Source organism: Eptatretus burgeri, chromosome 21 (genome assembly GCF_056783735.1).
Source record: "Eptatretus burgeri isolate ZD-2024b chromosome 21, Ebu_testis_v1, whole genome shotgun sequence".
NCBI lineage: Eukaryota > Metazoa > Chordata > Myxini > Myxiniformes > Myxinidae > Eptatretus > Eptatretus burgeri.
The window spans coordinates 2,450,008-2,477,426 of record NC_140981.1 but is presented as its reverse complement, the minus strand read 5'-3'; the positions used below and the strand labels follow the sequence as shown (position 1 = coordinate 2,477,426).

Sequence of the window (27,419 nt, the reverse complement as noted above, 5' to 3'; positions counted from 1 at the left end):
GTTGAGCATCCATCTTGGGTGGGTGAGAGAAACAGAGTTGTCGTCCAAGTGTCCGATGAAACAGCGTATCGGTGAAGCTGATATAATCGGGGACATCCAGGACACATAGACCAGTCATGGCCAACACCGCCACCTCATCCCATTTTGCTCCAATTTGGTGGGAAATGTGGTGTCATAATGAAGGCACTGACGACATCATCATTAACGTATCTTATTCCCCATGGGGAGTACATTACAATGAGCAATGTTTCAATTTTTTTCCATGGAGTGGTTTCGGTGATGTAGAGGGGGCAAAGTATTTCGCTTTTTTCCAGGATGGCACCTGTACCAAGTGACATATGACGTCATAATCACCGTTGAAAAATTCTGCAGGAGGAGGTGCTGCAATGGTGAAAATTGTGTCCAATTGTAGAGAAGTTTTTTTTTCATTCTGACCGGATCAAGCATTGCACTTGTCAAATTATGACGTCATAATGAAGGCACCGGCGACATCATCATGAACATATCTTATTTCCTATGGGGAGTGCTTGACAATGAGGCACGTGTAAATTCTTTCCATGGAGTGGTTTCGGAGATGTGGAGGTGCAAATTTTTCGGTTCTTCCAAGATAGTGCCCTGTAACCACGTGACTTATGACGTCATAATTAGGATTTTTTTAAAAAATCCTACAGGAGGAGGAGGAGGAGACGCGCTTATTTGTGGAAAATTTTTGCGTCAATCAGACTAATGGTTGCTGAGAAAATCAAATTTTAAAATGCAGACACGCACGTACGTACGGCACATCGCTTCATCGGGATAAAGATCACCGCACTGTGGTTGTGTGCAGACAAGGAACAGCAACCATTACACCAGTCAGTACACTGGTACTCATTTCGCCGACCTCGGGAGGATGACAGGCTGAGTCAACCCCACCTGGCGTTAATTCAACAGCCAACTTGGCTCAAACTCAGGACCCCGAAGATCCCAAGCCTGCCACCTCACTGCTCAACCACCCTCGGGTGGTTCTTCGTGTTGACCCTTAATTTGACGAAATATCATTTCAATTCCACAATTAAATTGCAACAATAAGCATTGTATGTAAAAACAAAAGTTGTTTTAAAACCTCAAAACTCACAAACATCGATTTTAAAAAATAAACATTTCCGGGTTCTCAACGCGGTGACGTCACTTCCTGTCTTGTCGGAGAGCGCCATTAAAAAATGTCGTGCGGCACTTTCGAGATCCCCTTGAAAGACACGGACGAGGTAGGTGGCAGTGAAAGGTCGGTTAGTGATGGAAATACTCTTTATAAAGGGGGAAGGAGCGTCGAGGGAGGAAGAAAGGAGCCACAAATGTGATAACTGAAACGTTTCGCCATTTTTTTTTTAATTCAAACCTTCTGTGAAGATTCTTTCGAGATCACGTGATGTTCCATCGAAACCTCGTGGTACAATGAACCGATGACGAGGAGCACGTGACGGCCTTTTATGGATTCCAACTCCTCCCTCGTCAGCCGGTCCGAGCGTCCTTGGTGTTGTTACCCTCACCCACGGACAGGTTGTTCCGTTTGGCTCCGTTTGTCTGTTTCTTGGTTTAAAACAGTTTTTTTTTTACCAAGTTTGTTGTTCTGTGGCGTGCGTTTGTCTGTCTATATGTCTGTCTCTCTGTCTGTGTGTCTGTTACACGATTTTGTCCACAGTTTTCAAGCAATCGTTGTGAATTTTTTTGTGGATGTAGTTGACTGGCTAAGGACGGCAACGCTTAATTTTGGTGAAGATCCGAATCCGGATCCGGATCTGAGAATTTTAAACCTGATTCTTCACCGTCGAGAGATGGAGCCAAAAACTATGCACAGCACGATATCTCAAGAAGGTATGGATGGATTCACACGAAACTTGGTGGACAGGTTGGGAGTGCCTCTAGGAAGAAGTGATTCGATTTTGGTGAAGATCTGAACCCAGATCTGGACACGATAATTATTTAATTTTTAACTGATTCTTCACCGTCGAGAGATGGAGCCAAAAACTATGCACAGCACGATATCTCAAGAAGGTATGGATGGATTCACACGAAACTTGGTGGATGAGTTGGTACGATGACAAGAATAAGCCGATTCGATTTTATTTAAGATCCGGATTCAGATCCGACCTATCAGTGGGTTCAAAACGTAAACTGTTCAGCCTGGTGGAGGTATGTTCTCTACCAAGTGCCGTTCCGTTTCTCCAAGCGTCATGCCATGAGTGATTTTTCATTTGTTTGTCTGTCTGGTTGTTTGTGTGTTTGTCCGCACAGAACTTTAGTGTTTTTCTCCGCAACCGCTTGTCGGATTGAGACGAAAGTTTCGCCATAGGTGCGACTGCTCATGATCGAGGAGAAACTTCACACACATGTTCCCCAAGCCCTTGGTGTACAAGTTTGTTTAGGAATAATTGATAGGTCACATGGTCTGACGGCCACATTGGATTGAAGAAAAATATTAAATAATGTTTTGCATTGAATCCCTTTGAAAATGAGGTTCGGGGATCAAACGACATGATTGAATTTTCAGTTAACAGAGAAATCGACAAGACTCGGATACCTCGTGATACGAGGACTTTTTGACAGTTGGATCGGAGTGATGAGAGCATCATTGGGTGTGTTCGTGTGATTGCAGGTGATTTCGTTGGATCTGAACGACCTGCCCGAAGGTGGTGAACTCATCCTTATCCTCAAACACGAACATGCACACCTGCACGTGTGGAACGCTCTGGCGGTGAGAATTTAAGGGGTCAAGAGGTCAAAAGTCAAAGGTCAGAGGTCCTGGTAGGTACAAATTCTGTTGCCGTGCCAACTTGTGAACCATCGATGGGATTTTGAGCAAACTCGGTACAAGTATAAATTGTGATGCAACGATGAACTGATCGGATTTCGGCATCAAGAGGTCACAGGTCAGAGGTCATGCCGGGTGAAAATGTGATGCTTCAGAACAGCGAAAAGGATTTCAATCAAACTTGGTGCAAGTGTGGTGTGAAGATGTAAATTGATTCGATTTTTGGGTCAAGAGGTGTAAAAGTCAGAGGTTATGTTCGGTAATTTAAGTGATTCTTCACCACTGAGGAATAGGGCCAAAAAAAAAAAAACGATGCAGTTTCGAGCAGGATGTCTCAAACAGTTGTGGACGGATTTGCACGAAACTTGGTGGACGAGTTGGTTCGGCGACAAGAACAAGCCGATTCGATTTTGGTTCAGTTCCGGATGCAGATCCGGCCTATCATTGGGTTTGAAAACCTAAATTGTTCAGCCTGGCAGAGGGATCCGCTCCACCGAGTGACCTTCGAGGTTTCTATGATTTTCAGATGTACACACACGCACATACACACGTACAGAGAGAAAGAGAGAGAGAGAGAGAGAGAGAGAGAGAGAGAGAGAGAGAGAGAGAGAGAGAGAGAGAGAGAGAGAGAGAGAGAGAGAGAGAGAGAGAGAGAGAGAGAGAGAGAGAGAGAGAAAGAGAGGAATTCGGTGGATTTGGATTCCCTCTGATGAAGGGCTTACCTTGGCAGTGACATTCATGTCTGTGCTGGCTGTTAGCCAAAGGTCAATAGACGTCTGGGTCGGGCCTGGGGAGTCATCGATTCACTGGAACATGGGGTTTGGCGCTGCCGGTACCTGTGCGGGAGGACAAAAATCCGAGTTTGAGGTCCTTGGTGCTTCCAGTCTTGCTCTACGGATGTGAGATTTGGACTCTCCTGAACTTTGTGATCTGAGACTGAGACCAGGGATTTGAGATGGAGACTCAATTCCTTTGGTACCAGGTCTCTTCGGAGAATCCTTGGCAAGTGCTGGTCGGACTTTGTGTCCAATGAGCTGTTGCTTAGAGAGAGATTCAAATGAGATTTGTTACCTGCATACTCCGTGAGCGTCAGCTGCGGCTGTATGGACACGTGGCTCGTTTTCCTGACGCTGATCCTGCTTACCAGATTCTCAGAGCAAGGGAGCCTCGTGAGTGGAGGAGGCCAATGGACCGACCACGTGGTTGCAACAGGTTGATCAGCATCTCAAGGATATGGGGATGAGTCAGGTAAAAGCCTGGGGGATGGCCAGACAGAAGCCTCTGAAGTACCGGCGGTAAATGGACGCAGTCACGTGTTGCTCTGACGCATGCTCCCATACCTGACCTGACCTGACCTGAGATAAATAACCAAAGCTGAACCCAACTATGGCTCCAAAAATAAATACAGTGACACACACCAATGGGGAATAAGTGAGGACTTGAGCAAGGCAGCAGCTGGTTGTGGGTCCAGTATGGCCTGTGGAGGCTTGTGCTGCACAAGGCGAGGGGCAGCGTTGAGGAGAGGTATCGTGAAGAGGATTGGGATGTTGCCTCGGCAAATTCTGATTCCAACTGCAACTGTAACTACGGCAACCAGATTGGGTCTCCAACTCCAAAACTGACATGCATAGGTCACTGCCTTCCTAAACTTTGGGACTACCTTCATGTACAGCAGGTTTCTATCAATGGCTGCCCCTGCCTGTGTGCAGGCCATCTTCTGGGCCATCCTGCCCCATGGGGCGGCCCCAATAAAAAGTCTTACGCCCCATCTCCAAGGCATAGCAGCCGATATCGCCACCATGGCCTGCTGTGAGCTGGCCAAACAGTCCGTGCTGTTTCCTCTTTGAGTGCAATGCACATTCCATTTGCACCTTGGTGCCAAAGTCCTCACCCGGCCTCGCTTGAAAACAGGAGGTTTTACACAACAAACTTACTCCGTCTGCTTTGTAATCCTAAGATACTCGGTCACACGGTCCATGCTGGTCTTACCACAATCTAGCTATGTATCCCACCCTGCCCAACCACATGATCATCATTATGTACATATATACTGCATGTACAAATTATATTTTTTTTCAGATAGATGTAATCTCACTATTCTCCAACCCATTTATACCTCATCCACTCTACTTTTGCCTGAACTCTCGTTTTTCTCCTTCTTTCCACCGCAGTTGGATTATTACCGACAAGGTAAGAAAGATGTCTTTGTGAAGCTGCTTGAGACAGCAAAGGAGGACGGTATATTGGACGGCTGTGACAATGCCAAAGACCGGTTGGCGTGCCTGGATATGCTCGCTGCGCATTATGTGCAATGCGCATGGAGAATCCGCGTTGCAGATGGAAGGAACGAGCTCCTCAAACAGGCGAGAGACCTTTACAACAGGGCTGATAAAGTCCTCATGTATAACCAGGTACGTCTGGGAGGAGATGTTGGGAATCTCTTGTGGAACTGGAAATCCATTCCAAGATGTTCTTAGGTTGGACTTGATTGTTTGGTAACTAGTAATGGGCGTCCACAACCACCCTTGACCATGTTGTGGAACGTCGGCCGAGGCCCTCGTGCGAATGAGATGAAAAAGGACTCCACTGAAAGTTCACATCAACACTAAGTTCAGGATAATATTTTTGTTCTCGTTTATCTTCTTTGTTGTCTGTTGTGCCACACCAGCAGCAATTGTGCCACACCACAGACGCGCCACCACATGAAAGAGATGAGCGATTGTGCGAGCCTCACTTTCTCGAGCTTGAGCTGAGAACAGCTTTCAAACAAATGGAGCCGAAGCGAGTGTTTCTTCTCGGGAATTCCTGGAAAATTGCGGGAAAAGATTCGGGATTCTTGCCTTTTCCAAATGTCGATAAAACTTTCTGAGCCCTTAACTGGAATAACCAGGCTCTGATTTTCTCTGTTGAGACCACAGTGGTCAACAATGGCACAGAGTAATGCAATCCACAGCGGATGTAAAATGGCCACCCGGAAGTCGGCCCGAGCAAAATAAATAAATAAATAAAGTTGGCTCTGTCGATCCACAACATGGTCAAGGATGGTTGTGGACGTCTGTTACTAGTCTCATGTAAGTTGTATGGTCTCGAGATCCACAACCTGGTCAAGGATGGTTGTGGATGCCTATTACTAGTCTCATGTAAGTTGTATGGTCTGAAGATCCACAACTTGGTTAAAGATGGTTGTGGATGCCTATTACTAGTCTCATGTAAGTTGTATGGTCTGAAGATCCACAACTTGGTTAAAGATGGTTGTGGATGCCTATTACTAGTCTCATGTAAGTTGTATGGTCTGAAGATCCACAACTTGGTCAAGGATGGTTGTAGACGCCTGTTACTCGTCTCATGTAAGTTGTATGGTCTGTGGATCCACAACCTGGTCAAGGATGGTTGTGGATGCCTATTACTAGTCTCATGTAAGTTGTATGGTCTGAAGATCCACAACTTGGTTAAAGATGATTGTGGATGCCTATTACTAGTCTCATGTAAGTTATATGGTCTGAAGATCCACAACTTGGTCAAGGATGGTTGTAGACGCCTGTTACTTGTCTCATGTAAGTTGTATGGTCTGTGGATCCACACAATTGGTTTTGGATGGTTGTGGATGCCTATTACTAGTCTAATGTAAGATGTATGGTCTGTGGATCCACACAATTGGTTTTGGATGGTTGTGGATGCCTATTACTAGTTCAATGTAAGATGTATGGTCTGTGGATCCACACAATTGGTTTTGGATGGTTGTGGATGCCTGTTTCCAGTCTAATGTAAGTTGTATGGTCTGTGGATCCACAACATGGTTATGGATGGTTGTGGATGCCTGTTTCCAGTCTAATGTAAGTTGTATGGTCTGTGGATCCACAACATGGTTAAGGATGGTTGTGGATGCCGATTACTAGTCTAATGTAAGATGTATGGTCTGTGGAACCACACAATTGGTTTTGGATGGTTGTGGACGCCGATTACTAGTCTAATGTAAGATGTATGGTCTGTGGATCCACACAATTGGTTTTGGATGGTTGTGGACGCCTATTACTAGTTCAATGTAAGATGTATGGTCTGTGGAACCACACAATTGGTTTTGGATGGTTGTGGATGCCTATTACTAGTCTAATGTAAGATGTATGGTCTGTGGATCCACACAATTGGTTTTGGATGGTTGTGGATGCCTGTTTCCAGTCTAATGTAAGTTGTATGGTCTGTGGATCCACAACATGGTTAAGGATGGTTGTGGATGCCTATTACTAGTCTAATGTAAGATGTATGGTCTGTGGATCCACACAATTGGTTTTGGATGGTTGTAGACGCCTGTTACTAGTCTAATGTAAGATGTATGGTCTGTGGATCCACACAATTGGTTTTGGATGGTTGTGGATGCCTATTACTAGTCTAATGTAAGTTGTATGGTCTGAAGATCCACAACTTGGTTAAAGATGGTTGTAGACGCCTGTTACTTGTCTCATGTAAGTTGTATGGTCTGTGGATCCACACAATTGGTTTTGGATGGTTGTGGATGCCTATTACTAGTCTAATGTAAGATGTATGGTCTGTGGAACCACACAATTGGTTTTGGATGGTTGTGGACGCCGATTACTAGTCTAATGTAAGATGTATGGTCTGTGGATCCACACAATTGGTTTTGGATGGTTGTGGACGCCGATTACTAGTCTAATGTAAGATGTATGGTCTGTGGATCCACACAATTGGTTTTGGATGGTTGTGGATGCCTGTTTCCAGTCTAATGTAAGTTGTATGGTCTGTGGATCCACAACATGGTTATGGATGGTTGTGGATGCCTGTTTCCAGTCTAATGTAAGTTGTATGGTCTGTGGATCCACAACATGGTTAATGATGGTTGTGGATGCCGATTACTAGTCTAATGTAAGATGTATGGTCTGTGGAACCACACAATTGGTTTTGGATGGTTGTGGACGCCGATTACTAGTCTAATGTAAGATGTATGGTCTGTGGATCCACACAATTGGTTTTGGATGGTTGTGGACGCCTACTACTAGTCTAATGTAAGTTGTATGGTCTGTGGATCCACACAATTGGTTTTGGATGGTTGTGGATGCCGATTACTAGTCTAATGTAAGATGTATGGTCTGTGGAACCACACAATTGGTTTTGGATGGTTGTGGACGCCGATTACTAGTCTAATGTAAGATGTATGGTCTGTGGATCCACACAATTGGTTTTGGATGGTTGTGGACGCCTACTACTAGTCTAATGTAAGTTGTATGGTCTGTGGATCCACACAATTGGTTTTGGATGGTTGTGGATGCCTATTACTAGTTCAATGTAAGATGTATGGTCTGTGGAACCACACAATTGGTTTTGGATGGTTGTGGATGCCTGTTTCCAGTCTAATGTAAGTTGTATGGTCTGTGGATCCACAACATGGTTAAGGATGGTTGTGGATGCCTATTACTAGTCTAATGTAAGATGTATGGTCTGTGGATCCACACAATTGGTTTTGGATGGTTGTGGATGCCTATTACTAGTCTAATGTAAGATGTATGGTCTGTGGAACCACACAATTGGTTTTGGATGGTTGTGGATGCCTGTTACTAGTCTAATGTAAGATGTATGGTCTGTGGATCCACACAATTGGTTTTGGATGGTTGTGGATGCCTGTTACTAGTCTAATGTAAGTTGTATGGTCTGTGGATCCACAACATGGTTAATGATGGTTGTGGATGCCGATTACTAGTCTAATGTAAGATGTATGGTCTGTGGAACCACACAATTGGTTTTGGATGGTTGTGGACGCCGATTACTAGTCTAATGTAAGATGTATGGTCTGTGGATCCACACAATTGGTTTTGGATGGTTGTGGACGCCTACTACTAGTCTAATGTAAGTTGTATGGTCTGTGGATCCACACAATTGGTTTTGGATGGTTGTGGATGCCTATTACTAGTTCAATGTAAGATGTATGGTCTGTGGAACCACACAATTGGTTTTGGATGGTTGTGGATGCCTATTACTAGTCTAATGTAAGATGTATGGTCTGTGGAACCACACAATTGGTTTTGGATGGTTGTGGACGCCGATTACTAGTCTAATGTAAGATGTATGGTCTGTGGATCCACACAATTGGTTTTGGATGGTTGTGGATGCCTATTACTAGTCTAATGTAAGATGTATGGTCTGTGGATCCACACAATTGGTTTTGGATGGTTGTGGATGCCTATTACTAGTCTAATGTAAGATGTATGGTCTGTGGATCCACACAATTGGTTTTGGATGGTTGTGGATGCCTATTACTAGTTCAATGTAAGATGTATGGTCTGTGGATCCACACAATTGGTTTTGGATGGTTGTGGACGCCTGTTACTAGTCTAATGTAAGATGTATGGTCTGTGGATCCACACAATTGGTTTTGGATGGTTGTGGATGCCTGTTACTCGTCTCATGTAAGTTGTATGGTCTGTGGATCCACAACATGGTTAAGGATGGTTGTGGATGCCTATTACTAGTCTAATGTAAGATGTATGGTCTGTGGATCCACACAATTGGTTTTGGATGGTTGTGGACGCCGATTACTAGTCTAATGTAAGATGTATGGTCTGTGGATCCACACAATTGGTTTTGGATGGTTGTGGACGCCTACTACTAGTCTAATGTAAGTTGTATGGTCTGTGGATCCACACAATTGGTTTTGGATGTTTGTGGATGCCTATTACTAGTTCAATGTAAGATGTATGGTCTGTGGAACCACACAATTGGTTTTGGATGGTTGTGGATGCCTATTACTAGTCTAATGTAAGATGTATGGTCTGTGGAACCACACAATTGGTTTTGGATGGTTGTGGATGCCTGTTACTAGTCTAATGTAAGATGTATGGTCTGTGGATCCACACAATTGGTTTTGGATGGTTGTGGATGCCTGTTACTAGTCTAATGTAAGTTGTATGGTCTGTGGATCCACAACATGGTTAAGGATGGTTGTGGATGCCTATTACTAGTCTAATGTAAGATGTATGGTCTGTGGATCCACACAATTGGTTTTGGATGGTTGTGGACGCCTACTACTAGTCTAATGTAAGTTGTACGGTCCTTGGATATCATACAAGCCTGGCGGTCAGACGCTTTGCACATTGGCTTAGATTTACACAATTATTTTATCGGTAACCTGGACTCATGCCTGACCAAGCTTGGCATCCATGGACCGTTAACTCATCTTGCTTGTTTGGAAGGTCACATGTCATCTCAATCCATATAACGATGAACCCTTTTATTATTTATCGAATGTTCAAGAGGTATTCGTCTCCATTCGTACTTTTCATTTCGCTTCCGCTTACCTGCTCGCTTTATTTAATTATCTATTGTGTTTTATACCTGACCCACAATCCTTCACTGTTCCCCAGAACCACGTCCTTGGCAGGGCCTGTTTCAGCTTATTGGAGGGAGGTAACATGGAGCATGCGGAATCACAGTTCAACTTCGTTCTCGCCCAGGCACCTTTGAACATCCCAGCACTGCTCGGTCGGTACATGTGCTTACCTGTCGGAACACGTGATTGCTTTTCGGTCGGTTAAAAAATAAATTGTTTACGTCGCTGTTGGAGCTTCATTGTTGATTTTAACAACGTACAGGGAAAGTCGTTTTTTGTAACTTTTTAAAAACTCTTCAGACAATGAACTTGGACCCCAAAGGAGACCTTTTGGTTGTCGTGCCTGCACCTGTTCACCACCGCATTAATTAATTACATCAATTGATATTATTGATACTTTGGCCAACACAGCAATGTTTGCTGAGAAAAGAGAAGTGAGTCCCTTTGGACTAAATTAATTGAAGCAATGAAATCATTTTTGTCATCCTGAACACCTCATCCTCTTGGAATAGTTAAGGATTGAAGGAGAATTTCCTAACCGGCTTCCTGGGGCCATTCAATCCCACTCTTCCCTCCAGGAGCCTCAAGCATCTGGTGCGCCGCCCCTTCATGTCATCCACCCATCTACACTCGCGATCTTTTGTACCCCCCATTAACCCTACCCTAACCACCCACAACCCTCTTACTTGCAGGTTGTCGTGTTACACGATTCATTCATTCTTTCACTCGTCGCGTCACCAGCGGTCGGTTGACCTTTTCACCCACCGTCGCCTCTTTCCAACGAGCCTCGATCTTGTCGCAGAAAATGTCCAAGGGATTTCGAAATGAGAACAGAGTGTGAGCTTGCATTCCGTGACACGTCTGATGCGGAGGAGCTGGGCACCTTTGGCGTTTTTCGAAAGATGCTTCAGTCGCGCGTTCGTGTTCAAAAGCGAAGAATGATTCGAGGTTGACCGGAACGTTGTCCTCCTCGAGATCAAACGAACCACTCAAAATCGAGAAGATATCCACGGTCCGTACATAGCTGGACGGTCTATCAATCAGTTTCCTCTGTCTTGTCTTCACGTGGATCATCAGACGAGTGGACATCGTAAAATGGAGTCTCTCTTGCCTTTGGGCGCCGAGCTTGTGAACCTGATGACTCCTTTGATTTATTTATATTAAGCATCAACAGCCGTGACAATGACAGTGCTATCTTCATCTTGGCATCTGATGTTTCTTCCTGATCATGTATGTATTTGTTCCCTGCGGTGCCGTTTGGACCAGCGCTCGCAGACTCACTGGAACAAGGCTTTTTTTTGCACATCCTTGCTGAAAGCATCCATCGAATGAGGATTCTTTTACAAAAAATTTATTTCCTCAATATTTTATCAGCATGCATGAGGTTACAAGTGACATCATCCTCGGCGTTACAAGAACATGCAACCTTGTACTATGCCAGTATAATTTAATGTTGGAATCAGGTTTGAAGATTAGAAAGTGAGGCAATCGAGAAGATTTATATTTCTGGGGAAAAAAAATCAAAACGAATTTTTTTTTTTTTCATGAGAATCATGTTTTTTGTTCTTTTAATTATTTTTACCTAAGGCTTGGCAACAGCACTGGGGCATGGGAGGCCCAAAAACGAGGGTCCATCATCGAAAGTGTACTTGGAGACGATGCCAAATGTACTTCCTTCCTTGTTCTTCAGGAAAGGCGTGCATCGCATTCAACAGGGAGAACTACCACGATGCATTGTCCTACTACAAGAAGGTTCTCAGAACGAACCCTGGCTGCCCCGGTATCGTCCGCTTTCTAATTGTGTATCGACAGTTCAAAATGCTTTCCACCCATGCTTTCGACAATTTCAATGCAACGTTGAAAAGCCAGCGTGCTCGTTGCATCTCCACATCTGCTCCCTCTTCCCGGCAGCTGAAGTGCGTCTTGGCATGGGGTATTGTTTTGTTCGACTTGGTTCTCTGGACAAGGCACGGTTGGCTTTCCAGCGGACCCTTGATCTCAATCCTCAGTGTGTCGATGCCCTTGTTGGCCTGGCCATACTGGAGCTCAACGAGAAACAGGTCGGTTTGTTTGTCCCGGATTGCTTTGTCCCTGTGTAATGTACCGGTGGATTGCATTCTGCAAGCAGATTAACAAATCAATTGCAGTGCCCATAGAAAGTGTACATCCCCTTTATAAATATTCACCTTTTGTTGCCGAATAGCCTGGGCTTAAATTGCATCAAGTCAGACTTTTCCCACCTTTATTCACACATGGTAACCCACAACCTCCAAGTGAAAAACAAATTTTACAAATTTCAGAAGATTAATTAAAAATACAAAAGTGGAATATCTTGGTTATATAAGTATCCACCGCCCCTTATAACAGTTGTTGTAAATTAGCTCAGGTGTAAAAGCCTGGTGTTGGCTTCGTGGTTAGGGTGGCTGACTTGGGATCTTAGGGTCTTGAGTTCGAGCCCCGTTTTCCACTGAATTAACACCAGGTGAGGTTGACTCAGCCGGTCATCCTTCCGAGGTCGGCAAAATGAGTACCAGTGTACGGGTAATAGGGACGCTGCATCAGCGGCACAGCCACATCCCCAACCGATGATGCATCCAGCAGCCATGAGACTGCACTCAAAAGAAAGAAAGAAAGAAAGCTCAGGTGTAACTAATCACCTTTAAAATCACACACCATGTTAACTGGCCTCCACCTGCGTTAAGTTGTGGTGATTCTGATGATTTCAGAATAAAATCAGCAGTTCCTGAAGGTTTCCTCGGCGAGGTAGTGCATTTCACAGCAAAGACTCAACCATGAGCACCAAGGAGCTTTGAAAAGACCCACCTTGAGTCCCGTTTGAGGTATGCAAAAGCTTTCAAAAGGCTTTCGTTTGCACTTTAAAAAGGATAAAGTTGTGGAAAGGGACAGATCAGGGGATGGGTATGAAAATATATCAAAGGCCTTGAATATCCCTTGGAGCAGAGCCAACAAAATAATTTAGAAACGGAAGGCGTATGGCGCCACCAAGACCCTGCCCAGATCATGCCATCCCTCCAAACTGGGTGATCAAGCAAGGAGGAGACTTCAGAGAGGCCACCAAGAGGCCAATGGAAACCTTGAAAGAGCTCGATGCCTTTATGGCAAAGACTGGTCACTGTGCGCACGTGACAACAATCTTCCAAGCACTCCACAAGTCTGGCCTGTACGGTAGGGTGGCAAGAAGGAAGCCATTACTCATAACAGCCAACCTTGAGGCCCATGTGAGGTATCAAAAAAAACCACTCCAGATATTATGAAGCTCTGTGACAAAAGGTTTTGTGGTTTGACAAAATCAAGATGGAACTTTTTGCCCGAAAAGCAAAACATCACATTTTTCACAAACCCAACACAGCACATCACCCAAAGGACACCATCCCTACTCTGAAGCATGGTGTAGGCAGCATCACGTTATCGGGATGTTTCTCATCAGCAGGGACTGGGACACTTGTCAGCATAGAAGGGAAAATGGATGAAGCAAAACAGAAAAAAAAATCCTGGAGGAAAACCTGCTGCCCTCCACAAGAAAGCTGAAATTGGGATGGAAGTTTATCTTTCAGAATGACAACGACCCGAAACCCACAGCCAAAGGTCCACTGAGGTGGCTAAGGAACAAATAGATAAATGTCGTTGAGTTGCCCAGTCAGAGCCCCGACCGAAATCCAATCGAAAATCCGTGGTGTGACTTGAAGATTGCTGTCCAATGTTCCCCACACAGCTTGACTGAGCTTGAACAGTTTTGTGCAGAAGAATGGGCAAATATTGCCCAATCAAGGTGTGTAAAGTTGGTAGAGACCAATCCCAACAGACTTTCAGCTGTAATTGCTGTCAAAGGTGCTTCCACCAAGTATTAACTCGGGGGGAGGGGGGAGGACACTTATCCAATCAAAGTATTCTAGTTTTGTATTTTTAATTAATTTCCCGAAGTTTGTAGAATTTGTTTTTCACTTGGAAGTTGTGGGTTACGATGTGTAAATAAAGGTGGAAAAAGTCTGATTTAATGTAATTTAATTCCAGGCGACAAGGCAACTAAAGGTGGAAATTTCGAAAGGGGGTGTACACTTTCTATGGACACAGTAAATGAACAATGAATGAGCAGTCGGAGCTCTTTGTGCAGTCCAAGCTCCGCCCGTCTCCCAGCTCAGGGAAAGTGATGTGCCACCGGCACAGTCCAGGGGACAAGAAGGGGAGCAGGGGATAAGAAGGTGGGGGAGGGGAGAGGGAAGGAAAAAAACAGACATGAGATCTGTGGAAGGGAGAGGGATGGGGCTGAGTACACAGGGTAAACAAGATGGACACAACAGGGACTTTCAGGAAGGAAAGCGGGCAAATTGAAGGAGGTGGGTTTGGGGTGGATTAACTAATGGGGTGGAGATTTTTCGAAACAGGTGTTCGACATGTTTTATCACTAACATGAATCAAATCACACTAATGCTCATACGTACGATGAAATAACCACTGTAATCCATCCCCCATTTTACCCCATAGACCAGATCCGTAATAATACGATGATGGTATAATTATCTGCACCCCACCCCCAATCTTCCAATATTGTATTGTGAAATCGATCTTTCCCACATTGTCGTATCTTTCCGAACTCATTGACTTGCATATTCTTGGCCCACAGGATGATTCAATCAAGAATGGTGTCGAACTTCTGTCGAAGGCATACGTTCTTGACAGCTCCAACCCGATGGTGCTGAACCATTTAGCCAATCACTTCTTCTTCAAAAAGGTCACTTCCTGTGTTATTATGTTGTGTCCATCACCAGTGAGATTATCAGAACAATTTGATCATGAAAATTGGAGGAAAGTCCACAAGGACTCTCTGGAGTCCACAGGGTCTTCGGATTCTAAAGGGCCTTAGGAGTGTTGTGGGTCTCAAGGGTAAAGGGTCTGAGGGGTCTCAGTGTTCTAAAGGGTCTAATGACGTATTAAGGGGCTATATGGTCCACTGTTAATGTAGAGCTGCATTTCTGTATGTAACGTTCATGCTTATTTAATTTAGGGATTGTTACGAAACTCTTGAGACCCACAGGGTCTTCAGTGTCTCAGTAGTCTTCGGTTGTTTTAAGGGCTTTAAAGAGTCGAACGAGGTCTAAAGGGTTGTCGTGGTCTTAGGGATCGAAAGGGTCCAATCGTGTATGTCGGCTCTTTAAGGTCTTTAGAATCTCAGGGTTCTAAGGGGTCTTAGCGTTCTAAAGGTAGGTAGGGGTCTAAACTGTAATAGGTAATGACATCTAAAGGATCTTAAAGGGTCTCCACATGTCTAAGGGGAGTGAGCAGTCGAAAGGGTCTTATTGTAAAGGTTTAAAAGGTGTGTAATTAATAGATGCAGTCACGGTGCAACTGCTGTTCAAACAGTACGTAATTAAGAGACAGAGTCACGTGGGTCAGTGGCTGGACATACATTTTCTCCATTATATATGGATGACCTTTATTGGGCCCTAATATACCACGTGACAATTTCCTCCCGCTTTTTGCACTCTCTAACATTCATTGATTGAAGACATCAAGGGGAGTTTATACAAACACCACGTGCAGGACAGAGGTGGACATTTGGGAGACATCAGTGTGCTTTTACATGCATTAAAAGGACATTGGTACACAAGGGACAAATACATACGGCATGTGGGATTTGAACCTCAGCTCCTTTATCAGGAACCAAAGGTTCGGATGGGTACACTTATTTTATACTGGCAAATACCACCTGTCGCTTCACTGACGGGAAAACTGAGGGGGAAAAAAAGAGGGGCAGAGAGAGAGGGGTGGGGGATAGAGAGAGGGGGGGGTGAAGAGGTGGAGGAGGAAAGAGTGAGTAGGGAGGGGGGAAGGGAAGACAGTGTGAGGTGTGAGAAAGGGAAGGCAGACGTGCGGTGGAGCAGACGAAGGCAGTCAATTCCCATTCATACCGTCCATTCAAAATTACTCTGTATCGAATAACAGTGAAGATGGAAACAAAATAATGTCTGAAATACATTTTCTACCAATCATACCATAAACACAGCCCAGAGACAAACACCAAGATGTCCGGAGATGTCCAGGACATGCCCGGAGAAAAACACCACCCAGACGTGTCCGGATCCAAGCTGTCTGGAGACAAACACCGAGAGAGAGAGAGAGAGAGAGAGAGAGAGAGAGAGAGAGAGAGAGAGAGAGAGAGAGAGAGAGAGGAGAGAGAGGAGAGAGAGAGAGAGAGAGAGAGAGAGAGAGAGAGAGAGAGAGAGAGAGAGAGAGAGAGAGAGAGAGAGAGAGAGAGAGAGAGAGAGAGAGAGAGAGAGAGAGAGAGAGAGAGAGAGAGAGAGAGAGAGAGAGAGAGAGAGAGAGAGAGAGAGAGAGAGAGAGAGAGAGAGAGAGAGAGAGAGAGAGAGAGAGAGAGAGAGAGAGAGAGAGAGAGAGAGAGAGAGAGAGAGAGAGAGAGAGAGAGAGAGAGAGAGAGAGAGAGAGAGAGAGAGAGAGAGAGAGAGAGAGAGAGAGAGAGAGAGAGAGAGAGAGAGAGAGAGAGAGAGAGAGAGAGAGAGAGAGAGAGAGAGAGAGAGAGAGAGAGAGAGAGAGAGAGAGAGAGAGAGAGAGAGAGAGAGAGAGAGAGAGAGAGAGAGAGAGAGAGAGAGAGAGAGAGAGAGAGAGAGAGAGAGAGAGAGAGAGAGAGAGAGAGAGAGAGAGAGAGAGAGAGAGAGAGAGAGAGAGAGAGAGAGAGAGAGAGAGAGAGAGAGAGAGAGAGAGAGAGAGAGAGAGAGAGAGAGAGAGAGAGAGAGAGAGAGAGAGAGAGAGAGAGAGAGAGAGAGAGAGAGAGAGAGAGAGAGAGAGAGAGAGAGAGAGAGAGAGAGAGAGAGAGAGAGAGAGAGAGAGAGAGAGAGAGAGAGAGAGAGAGAGAGAGAGAGAGAGAGAGAGAGAGAGAGAGAGAGAGAGAGAGAGAGAGAGAGAGAGAGAGAGAGAGAGAGAGAGAGAGAGAGAGAGAGAGAGAGAGAGAGAGAGAGAGAGAGAGAGAGAGAGAGAGAGAGAGAGAGAGAGAGAGAGAGAGAGAGAGAGAGAGAGAGAGAGAGAGAGAGAGAGAGAGAGAGAGAGAGAGAGAGAGAGAGAGAGAGAGAGAGAGAGAGAGAGAGAGAGAGAGAGAGAGAGATATAGATATAGGTGGGGGTGAGGAGTCAGCAGAGAGAAAATGTTATGCTTTATGTACAACACACACACACTCACGCACACACACACACACACACACACACACACACACACACACACACACACACACACACACACACACACACACACACACACACACTGACATTTATTGGTATGGATTTCCTTCATTCTTTCCTCCACATCCTCATCCTCACCTTTCTCCTCTCCCTTCTCCTCCATCCTTTCCATACCTTCCTCCAGGAGCATGACAGAGTCCAATGCTTTGCCATTCACGCGTCACAAAACACACAAGTTGAGAACATGCAAGCAGAGAGCTTTTATCACCTGGCTCGATTTTTTCACTCTCAGGTAAATACTAAACACAACATAACTTGTCCTGTTCATTTACAGGGTGTTTCAAAGAGAGTGATGCAACTTTAAATGTTTATTTACAAACAAACAGAAACCTCAGGAACGTGAACCAAACATTTCTTGAAAGCTGATGACGTGGTATTTTCTGTCACTCATTGCTATCGCAGTAAATCACTGCTCGAGTTCATGAGAGCCCAAGGTGTGAAATTTCCATTTACACAAAATCCTTGTAATTGACGTTCTCGATGTGTGCCCCTCTGCTGTTCAGACAGACATTGATCCTGACTCCAAAGTTCTGTCCAACTTTCCTGTAGGTCTCATGTGGCACTGCCTGGAGGTAGTCTGACACGTCCTGCTTCAGGTCATCCAGTGTGGCAGGGCGGTTGGCATAGACAGAGCCCTTGGCAGTCCCCGAGAACCAGTAGTCCAGAGGGTTCAGAAGTCTGGGCCATGGGGTGCCCGGTCATGAGCGGTACCCATGGAAACGAGGCAGTTTCTGAAGAGATGCCGCAGGAAACTGATGGTGTCACCAGCTGTACATGGGGTGCACCATCCTGCTTAAACCAGGTCATGCTGAGCTGGTTTGAGGTGACTTTTTTGGCGAGATCATCTTGGAACTTCTGGAGCACGGCCCGGTAGCACTCACCTTTCATCGTCACCGTCCTGCTGTTGTTCTCAAACCAGTGAGGCCCTCGCGTTCCCCATCTAGTATTGAAGGCACAGAAACATGTTACCTTCGGCCCTTTCAGGTGTCTCTCAGTGATCTCAGGTGGTTCTGCCCCCCAGGAAATGTTGTTGCGGTTGTTGATGGCACCGTTCAAGTGGAAATGGGCTTCATCACTGAACCAGATCAGGTATACAGTAGGTCAAAAACAAAGAGATGGCAGGAAGTCAAAGTCGTATCAATCTTTTTGAAACACCCTGTACTTCCTCCCAACAACCCACCACCAAGCTATGACTTGTCATTTCTCTCCCATTCCTGAAACCCTGCCCCACCTACTTCACACGTCCCTTGTGCAGAGCGACTATCATCAGGCACTCCAGTATTACTACCAGGCGAGGCAACTCGCCTCTCCCTCGTACCTCCTTCCTTGTTTCGGTCTGGGACAAATGTACATCATGCAGGGTGACCGCGAGAGAGCGGCCGCCTGCTTTGAATACGTCCACCAAGGTTACCCTGAGAATTACGAGACCATGGAGATCCTGGGGTCACTGTATGCCCATTCCGATGAGCAGGAAAAAAGGGACGCTGCTAAGGTGTGCAGGAGGTGTTGTTTCAAATCTCCGCTCACCTATACATCCTTCTTACCTCATGCATACCCGTGCACGGTCTCCTCCTCTTCCTCTTCCTTGGACGTCTTTCTTTCTTCCGGTAACTATTTTCTTTAACCCCCACCTTCACGTACGGTTTATCAAATGGAGTACCTTTTTACCTGTCCATGTTTCTTGTCCCAGGGTTTGTTAAGGAAGGTAACGGAGCAACGTCCGGAGGATATCCAGTCCTGGATTGAATTGGCGCAAGTCTTGGAGAAAGCGAACATCCAGGTGAATGAGACCTCATGAACGGCCGTGGAATATTGAGCTCATGAATTTTTGCATCCCTCATGATGAGGGTCTGAATCATCATCGGAGGTGTGAATCATCGTTTGAAATGAACCGTTTTAAAATTAAAAACCTCTCGTTAACATTGTGCCGATCCAGGAAGCACTTTGTGCTTACGGTACAGTGACGCGGATACTGAAAGAGAAGGTCCGATCAGAAGTTCCTCCAGTGATCCTCAACAATGTCGGAGTGCTTCATTACCATCTGGGGAACCTGTGTGAAGCCCAGGTAACCAACCACTCGACACTTATGCAAGACATTCTCTCCTTTGCTTCCTTTCATCTTTTCTTCGAGGAAACTTTTTTTCAAAAATGTTTCTTTCGAATCAATTCTTCCTTCGTCCTCTCCGAGTCTGGAAGGCGGGGGGTTCGAACCCCGTCCGAGTCATACCAAAGACTTGAAAAATGGTACGTGCTGCTTCCTTGCTTCATACTCAGCATTTTAAAAGGATGGAGCACGGACAACACAACCATCGGTTGGTAACCTTTGCACAGGCTTGATGGGCCGAGCTTGATGGGCCTCCTAATTCCTTGGAGTTCCTTGTGAAGAAACTCAATGTTTTTTTGTTTTTTTATTTAATTACTAAAATTGTAACTAAAATAATTTTATCCCTTTTACTATCTGCAACACAAACTGCTTTTCACAAACTTTTAATGATTTTTGTTTGACTTTTAAATAATATTTTAGGTTCATTAGTTGCTGCCAATGACACATCATCAGAACTTATTCAGACATCGCGGTTTGTCGATTTGTGCACCAACTCGACTCAGATGTGATTACCTGATGATGGGATGGTTTTATTTATTTATTTCCTCGTCTTCTCCTTCCCTTTTTTTTTAAAAAAAAAAAGTTTTTCTTTTTGTAGAAATGTTATACGGCAGCCCTCGAGTGTGAACGAGGAGAGGCAAAACAGGCCGAGGAGCATCAACACTCTGTGTCCGTGACAATGATGTACAACTTGGCACGTCTTTACGAAGAGAGGAACGAAAATAAAAATGCGGAGTCGTTGTATAAAGAAATATTGTGGAAACATCCAAGCTACGTGGATTGTAAGTGTTGGGGTGGAGGAGAGAATCGTTTTCCATTTTAAAACAATAATCCAGATTTAAATGGTTTGTGGAATCTCGTCCACTGAAGGGAAAACGTATGACTGTCCAGAAGGAATGTGGCGAAGGACGAACATCTGTGCTGAGTTTTGTTTTTCCTTCATGGTCGGGTCGGGTGGGGGGAGGAGGGATGAGCTTTTTACCTTCCCATTGCATCCCACTTCTGACACCATTTGTTAATTTTTTTTATCAGTGAGTGTGTTTAGTTGTTGTGTTGTTTGATTACCTCGTAAAAAACGGTTTATGAGTTGCTTTTCTTGCTTTCCGTGCAGGTTACTTGCGTTTGGGTTGCTTGGAAAGAGAGAAGGGTAATTACTACGAAGCATCTGATTGGTTTAAAGAGGCTCTCCACGTCAATCCGGTGATTACGAACTCGTTCTCCATTTTCACCATTTCACGAAGTATCGACCTTTTCCTTCAAAGCAAGGACTAAGAATGTGTTTTGTTTTTGCGATTCCGGTCCTGCAAAGTCGTTGTATCTTAACCTGTAAACGTCATCTTCAAAACCCAATAAATCACAGAGTCATCCAGACACCTGGACCCTCATTGCGAACCTGCACATGGTCAAACAGGAGTGGGGACCTGCCCAGGCCAAGTTTGAAAGAATCCTGAAGCAGGCACCCACCAAGAATGATACGTACTCCATCCTGGCTCTGGGAAATGTGTGGCTGGAGAGCTTGAATCACGGCCTACAAGACAAGGCCAAGGTTTGATGGGAAAGATTGGATCGAGGGATGTGGGAGTGCTGATGGAACCGTGCGATGTGTTTCGCAGTGAATGAGTTCAGCTCCATTTCGGATTGTTGAAAGCATCATCGTTACTGGCTTGATGTAATTCCGAGTAAATACCTCGTGCCGCTGCTGTGAAGCACAAAGGAAGGTGAACAGAAGACTTTCCAAATTGTTTTCGGGTTTAATTCCAACAGCCCATCCTTTGTTGAAAGCCAAAGTACCCAAATGTTGCTGTCCCAATACTTTTGCCCAAATTTGGATGTTTTTCGACCAAATGAAGGTGGAGCTGTGCAGCAAGTGCATCCTTTGAGTTTGATTTTGTGAGAAAAAAAAATTGCAGATTCAATTTCTTGCAGCAAATAGTTTCGGATTATAATTGTGCCGTTGGCGATAGTTTATTTAAAGGCGGTAAACTTCAGAATTTCTATTTTTTTCCGACAGCCTTAAAAAAACTTTTATTTATTCAGATTGAATTTGCAGTTTTTACTTGAAAACTGAACAACGCAAATCGCCTTGTTGGCAATTCCAAAAACATCCAGTTCAGCAGTACTTGGACAAAGTCTTTCGCCATATCGACCAATCACAATTGCCGCTCACACTCTCAGCGTTGAGGGATATCGAGATTCAGACCAAATCGCGGCTCGTAGGAAATAACAGATCATGCTCGGAAACGCAAAGTAAGAGTTGAAAACAACCTTCCTGTAAACCTTTATCTCAAGACTGTGCGGGGTAAGGTGTTCCATGAACTCTCTGGTTTACTTATCCTTGAAGGTCGTCCTTTCTGCAGGAGCGGAGGTACCATGAGCGAGCCCTGATCTTGTACAAACATGTCCTCAGGATCGACCCCAAGAATCTTTATGCTGCCAACGGCATCGGTGAGCACGTATGTGAGTTGTGAGCAGGTGTGAGAGTTGTGAGCAGGTGGAAAGAGTGGTGATCGAACAGGTGTGAGAGCGGTGACCCGGTGTGGAATCCTTCATAATTATCGCGCCGAATGGTACTCACATATCCATCTTCTTCATCATTCAACAGCCGCTGCTACTTTATAATGATGTTTTCGCACAACTTCAGCTGTGGAACGATGACCAAATGTGGTGCAGCTCAGGTAGACCATTGCTGAACTACTTTCTCACCAGGTTTCATCAACGTCCTCCCTGAGGCACGACCATTAAATACGCACAACATTGTAGTCACGTGGTCGGATGCACTTGTAACACTTGGATGGGAACTGGACAGATAAGTGGGGCAGAACCACAAGAAGGGTCAAACAAACAGCATAATGAAGAAGAAGGTTGACTGCATGGCATAGGCAACAATAAGGGGAATCCGGACAATTTTAGATGGGGAAAGGGTTTGGGTGAGGGTTAAACCTGGCGGGTCACCAACTTACAACAATGGAAAGAAAAGCAAGATCGGACGGACTCGGGGAGGTGGTTCCGTTGACGAGAGAAAAGGGGGAAACAGATGAAGGTGAGCCGGGAGACGAGATTGAGAAATGTTAACTTGGGAGGAAGGAGTTGCTGTATGAGCATGCCCAACTGACAGAGACGAAGCGATGAAAGTTTGTGGTTGGATGGGGAGAGAGGGGGGGGCATGTGAAGGCGAGTCGTTAAACCAGATTTGAGGGAGTACAACACCACGATTGAGGGAGTACAACACCACGATTCAACACAATCACACTTCGACTAATGTGCGAGTTTTACTTTATTCGTGTAATCTGTCCCGACTTGCTCTTGATTACAGGTGCGGTGCTTGCCCATAAGGGCTGCATACAGGAAGCCAGGGATGTGTTTACTGAGGTTCGAGAAGCCACGGCTGACATCTGTGACGTGTGGTTGAACCTTGCGCACATTGCCATGCAACAACAGCAATTCACCTGTGCTGTGCAGATGGTATGTATTACACTTTCAGAGCTCACCTTTACCTGGTCCTAACTCCGCTTACTTCCCCCCAGCTTTTTATGTTTGATTCCTGAAATTGCATCCGTCACTTTCATTCTTCTTCACACTTCCATCGATGCCTTGATTATATTGGGATAATATAACCAAGCATCCGTTTGTATGATCGCTCCACTTCTCTCTCATCTCCAGTACGAGAACTGCATGAAGAGGTTCTTCCAGTACCAGAACCCTGACATCATGTTGTACCTGGCCCATGCTTACGTCAAATGTGGACGTCTTTCGGCGGCCAAGCAAACACTCCTCAAGGTGGACCTCTCTGCTGCTCCTCGCCCGTCGTCTCCATAGTCCGAGTACCTTCGGTTTCATTTTTATCTCCACTGTCGTGGTATTTGTTGCTTTGTTTCTTCCCTCCCCCCCGCCCAAGGCCCTCCATGCAGCACCATATGAGTCGGTCATCCTGCACAACCTTGCAGTTGTGCTACAAAAAATGGCGAAGCATGCACTGTGGGACGAGAAGACGAGCCTGCGCGTCATGCTGCGTACAGTGAGAGAATTGAAGCTCGCACAGAGGTACGGCCACCACCACAACCACTACTACTGCGACGGCTACGACTACCACATCGCCTGTAGTATAGTAACTGCAGTGTCATTGTTGGATTGGTTACCAGTTTACCAGCAGCATCAACTCGACTGTATTAATGAGTAATAACAGTAGTTGGGTGTGTCCTTTGTTTTCTCCCCCCAGTTCAGTGCCATTGTAATACCGTGTTTATATTAGTTATATTTGTTGTTTGACTGGTACTTATCCAAGTTCGATTGCTCGCAGGTATTTTGGACACTTGAGCGAATATGGCGACAGAAAGAAGTTTGATCTGGTGAAGGTTGCAGCTGAGGCCCGGTTTGTCCACCTTCCCCTCGCGTCCGTTTTTACGTGTACTTATGATGTGCCCTGGTCCTACAAGTTAGATTTACTTGCAGTCGTACTTGTGGCTGGGAACTTTTAACGACAGGATTCTTACCTTGACACACATGACCCAGTTTAATCGACCCAATACGTGCTATTTGGGTCACGGTTCCATCCGTCCGTTGGTTGCATCATTTATGGCCCGGCGCCGACGCAGCACTCACGTGGATTGGGCCCTTTCGAATGAGAACAGGCATTTAGAATCCACCTCTTCATTTAACGCCAGGACGGCAGTTTGTAACTCGGGCCGGGAATTGAACCCAGACTCGATGGTTTAACCTTTTTTTTGGCGGTTAGAGGAGGTTTAAAACCACTTTGTTTAAAACGAAACCATATGCTGGAGAAAATCTTGTTTCAGTTCAGTTCCGTTTCGAGTTGTGTCCATTGCAGTTGGGTTTCGGTCGAGTTCGGGGGCTGTGAGGAGAGTGAGTCGGGAGGACATCGCCTTCGATCACCTTTTGCGCCTCATCGACCATTGCCGCACTGCAGCCGTGACCATCACACTCACCCCGAGGCCGCGCATTCACCAGATTCATCCCAGCCGCAAATCCTTGCCTGGCCTGTTGTTTTTCACTGATTCCGTCACTTATTTGCGGCTCCGTGGTTGGGTTCCGTTTTAGTGATATTGTTGCGAATTCGCGCCCGCCGGCGTGCGAACGGCCACGTAACTCGAATCGCGGAACGTCGCCCACCGGACGGACAATTCAGTCGTGACCCTCTCAGAACAACGCCGGGAGCTCGTCACGGGTGGGGGTTTAACCTCACCACGATCGTGCCAATTGCCCACCCGCGCAGAATAGGGTTGCTCGCCAAATTCGATTTACCTAAGTACCTGCGCGAATTTTCGACCGGGCGATCGTACCACGCCACAGGCCGACTCCGGACACGAACCACTTAAGCGGTCCGTTCCGTGCTACAGTGATAACCGAGCGGTGTTATGGTTGGCCTTGACGGTTCCGATTATTTACCGGGATGTTGCCCCCACGACGAACCCCTTACGTGATGCAAGATGGAGGGTCAATAAAAAGGAAAAGAGACGAAGCAGAGCGGGAACAGTTCAACAAGCAAGCATTTTATTCACACACACAGACAAGCACGTATATACAGCCATACAGTCAAAAATGCACATATAACAGTTAAAACAATAGAAGCAAATGCAGAGCTACAACCGACTCTACACGTACACACGGCACACTGAAAAGAATACGACTTGAGCCAGACTGGCGCCACCCACAGACATTTACACAAAAACCCCAAAGAAAAGAAAGAAAGAAGTCGCGACTTCCCTTTTATGGCTGGTGAGTCGCTCTCCCGCGACCGTAAGCGTGGTCGCGCCTGACCCCGACCTCTCTCGCGGCCGGCGAACCCTCTCCGGCACTCCCCGTCCGGACGCGCAGGTCCACCTCACAACGGGCGCTGCGGCGTCTCCTGTCCGTGCCTTCGTGACAGGGCCGCTCGCCAAGCCGCGGGCGCAGGACCTCTTCCCGAAGACCAACTCTCGACAAAAACCAACCGAAGACCAACCAGACCACCAGCCAAGACGAAAAGGAAGAGGCGGAAGAAGAGGCGCAAGAGCGCCCCGCCCGTGTCCGTCTTTTATAGCGCGGGGCTCCACCTTCCTTCGAGAGGGTTCCCGAAAAGGATGTTCCCTCACGCTCTCCCTCCACCCCGCCCCGTCCTGGGGCCGGGGGAGTCAGTTTTTGGCTCTGGGCCAGAGAATTATTCCCCCAAAATGAGACCCCTCCCTTACATGACCTCTGACCTTTGACCTGCATCGCCCCTCCTCCACTCCAAAGCGCGGGGAAGTCAAACGGGAGAAACAGGCGGGGAAACCCGCGCATCCTCGCAGTTCCCTCCTTGGCGCCTTTGTTTGACGTTATGAAGCGGACGTAGTGGAGAAGATGTGGTTGCGTAGATGGTGGAGGTGGCGTGGTTGTAGTGTGGTTGGCGCTGTGATGGGGATGGCGTGGTTGTTGAGATGCTGTTTGTTTGAAATAAAAGATAGAACAGAAAAATGGCTAACTGGAGGATCGCAGCCCGAATGGATCACATAAATTCCATCAACACAACGGGTTTGGGCTAACTACACATGTACCTATGGAGATATCTTACCTGAGGGCCCTTTATGGTGTAATGCGAATTTCCACAGCCGTAACAATATACTAGACGACCCGTGAACCCGTTGGGTTCCCGTTGTGACAGCTCGGTTGATGAAAAAAAAAATCATTTCAAGAAATAAAAAAAGATAGTTCCAGCGAACTATACCGCTAAGGTTTGCATTGATCAAATTCTCCCGAAGAGTACTTGACTGAATCGGGAATTGATTTTTTTATAATTTTTTTCGTTGTCTGATTTTAACGAAACTTGATACTGCACACCGCAGGAGAATGGTGGGTAAGGTGGGCTGAAAATTTTTGTGCTATCCTGTACCGTTTTGGCTGTATTTTGGGAACATACATTCATACATATATACATACTATACATACACACATATGTACAAGATGAGAGTTTCAGTAATATATAGATTTCTCTCCTGTATATAAGTTTACAGGTCATTCATCGGTGGTGGAGGTAATAAATGGAGAGTCAGAAGGAGGATTCCCCCACAAAGTTTATATATTGACCCTACTATGGTAATATTTTTGTTTCGGGGGGAGGGTTGTATTTTTGGAGATCTTGAAGAATTCGAATGAAAATTAAAGTCACAATAAAAGCATGAAATGCACGTTTCAACAATATTATGATGCCACGTTACAAGGGTACCCTTCTGAACATTTCATTGGTTGTGGCGTCGTTTTGAGTCCGACTACGGCGGCCATTTTTGCAAGCGTAATTAAGCATGCGGAACAAGTCGCTTGGAAAGAAATAGCAAGCTGCTTGCTGACGGAACACAGCCCTGATGTTGATGATGAGGATCACCTGACAACGAGTCATCATTTCCATTTGATTGGTTGATGTGATGGATTCGCGACGACGACACTTCGTATTCGCTGCTCGTGTCTCGATTGCTTCGAGTTGTGAAATCACAAGTTTTTGAAGATTCAGTTAATTGTGAATTAAAAATTGCTGAACGACGACAAGCTCGGTTTCTTGTCACCCAAACTCAGCTGTGTCAATGACAGTCAACGTTGTTTTCATGAAACACGAGTGGAGGCTTTGGGTAAATTGTTGAAGCTCGAAACATCCATTGATTTCAACTCCTGAATGTGTCGAAGACTTTTGCACAGCAGTGGAGTAAACAAACAAACAAACGTTTAAATCACTAATACTGTTGTGGGCTGGGGGTCGGTAGCGAGGAACGGTAGCCAGGAACGGTAGCCAGGAACGGTAGTCGGTAGCCAGGTGGAGCAGTAGAGCCGTCTCCCACCGAACACCCGGAATTACAATCAATCCTTCAATTCTCCTGCTTTCCTTCCTGAAAGTCCCTTTAATGTCCATCTTCCCCTCGCCATGTTCCCCGTCCCATCCCCATCCCTCTCCCTTCCACA

The 27,419-nt window shown here is 45.8% G+C and overlaps 1 protein-coding gene across 3 annotated transcripts in view; it reads left to right on the top strand.

Moving 5' to 3' along the window:
- Nucleotides 1-1,152: 1,152 nt before the first annotated feature.
- LOC147008192 (RNA polymerase-associated protein CTR9 homolog) overlaps nucleotides 1,153-27,419 on the top strand; it is a 38,459-nt gene continuing 12,192 nt past the window's right edge. For all 3 annotated transcript variants that reach the window (XR_015053581.1, XM_085865365.1, XM_085865364.1), the window contains exons 1-19: nucleotides 1,153-1,244; nucleotides 2,633-2,731; nucleotides 4,960-5,199; nucleotides 10,159-10,276; nucleotides 11,815-11,904; nucleotides 12,036-12,184; nucleotides 14,767-14,874; nucleotides 17,517-17,624; nucleotides 18,648-18,884; nucleotides 19,083-19,172; nucleotides 19,329-19,457; nucleotides 20,095-20,278; nucleotides 20,608-20,696; nucleotides 20,857-21,042; nucleotides 21,854-21,941; nucleotides 22,810-22,958; nucleotides 23,157-23,273; nucleotides 23,392-23,537; nucleotides 23,794-23,865. Coding sequence is in view for 2 of the 3 variants with exons in the window: in XM_085865365.1 (XP_085721491.1) it covers nucleotides 1,200-1,244; nucleotides 2,633-2,731; nucleotides 4,960-5,199; nucleotides 10,159-10,276; nucleotides 11,815-11,904; nucleotides 12,036-12,184; nucleotides 14,767-14,874; nucleotides 17,517-17,624; nucleotides 18,648-18,884; nucleotides 19,083-19,172; nucleotides 19,329-19,457; nucleotides 20,095-20,278; nucleotides 20,608-20,696; nucleotides 20,857-21,042; nucleotides 21,854-21,941; nucleotides 22,810-22,958; nucleotides 23,157-23,273; nucleotides 23,392-23,537; nucleotides 23,794-23,865 (2,444 nt within the window). In the remaining variant the exon portion in view is untranslated. The remainder of the gene's footprint in view (nucleotides 1,245-2,632; nucleotides 2,732-4,959; nucleotides 5,200-10,158; nucleotides 10,277-11,814; nucleotides 11,905-12,035; nucleotides 12,185-14,766; nucleotides 14,875-17,516; nucleotides 17,625-18,647; nucleotides 18,885-19,082; nucleotides 19,173-19,328; nucleotides 19,458-20,094; nucleotides 20,279-20,607; nucleotides 20,697-20,856; nucleotides 21,043-21,853; nucleotides 21,942-22,809; nucleotides 22,959-23,156; nucleotides 23,274-23,391; nucleotides 23,538-23,793; nucleotides 23,866-27,419) is intronic.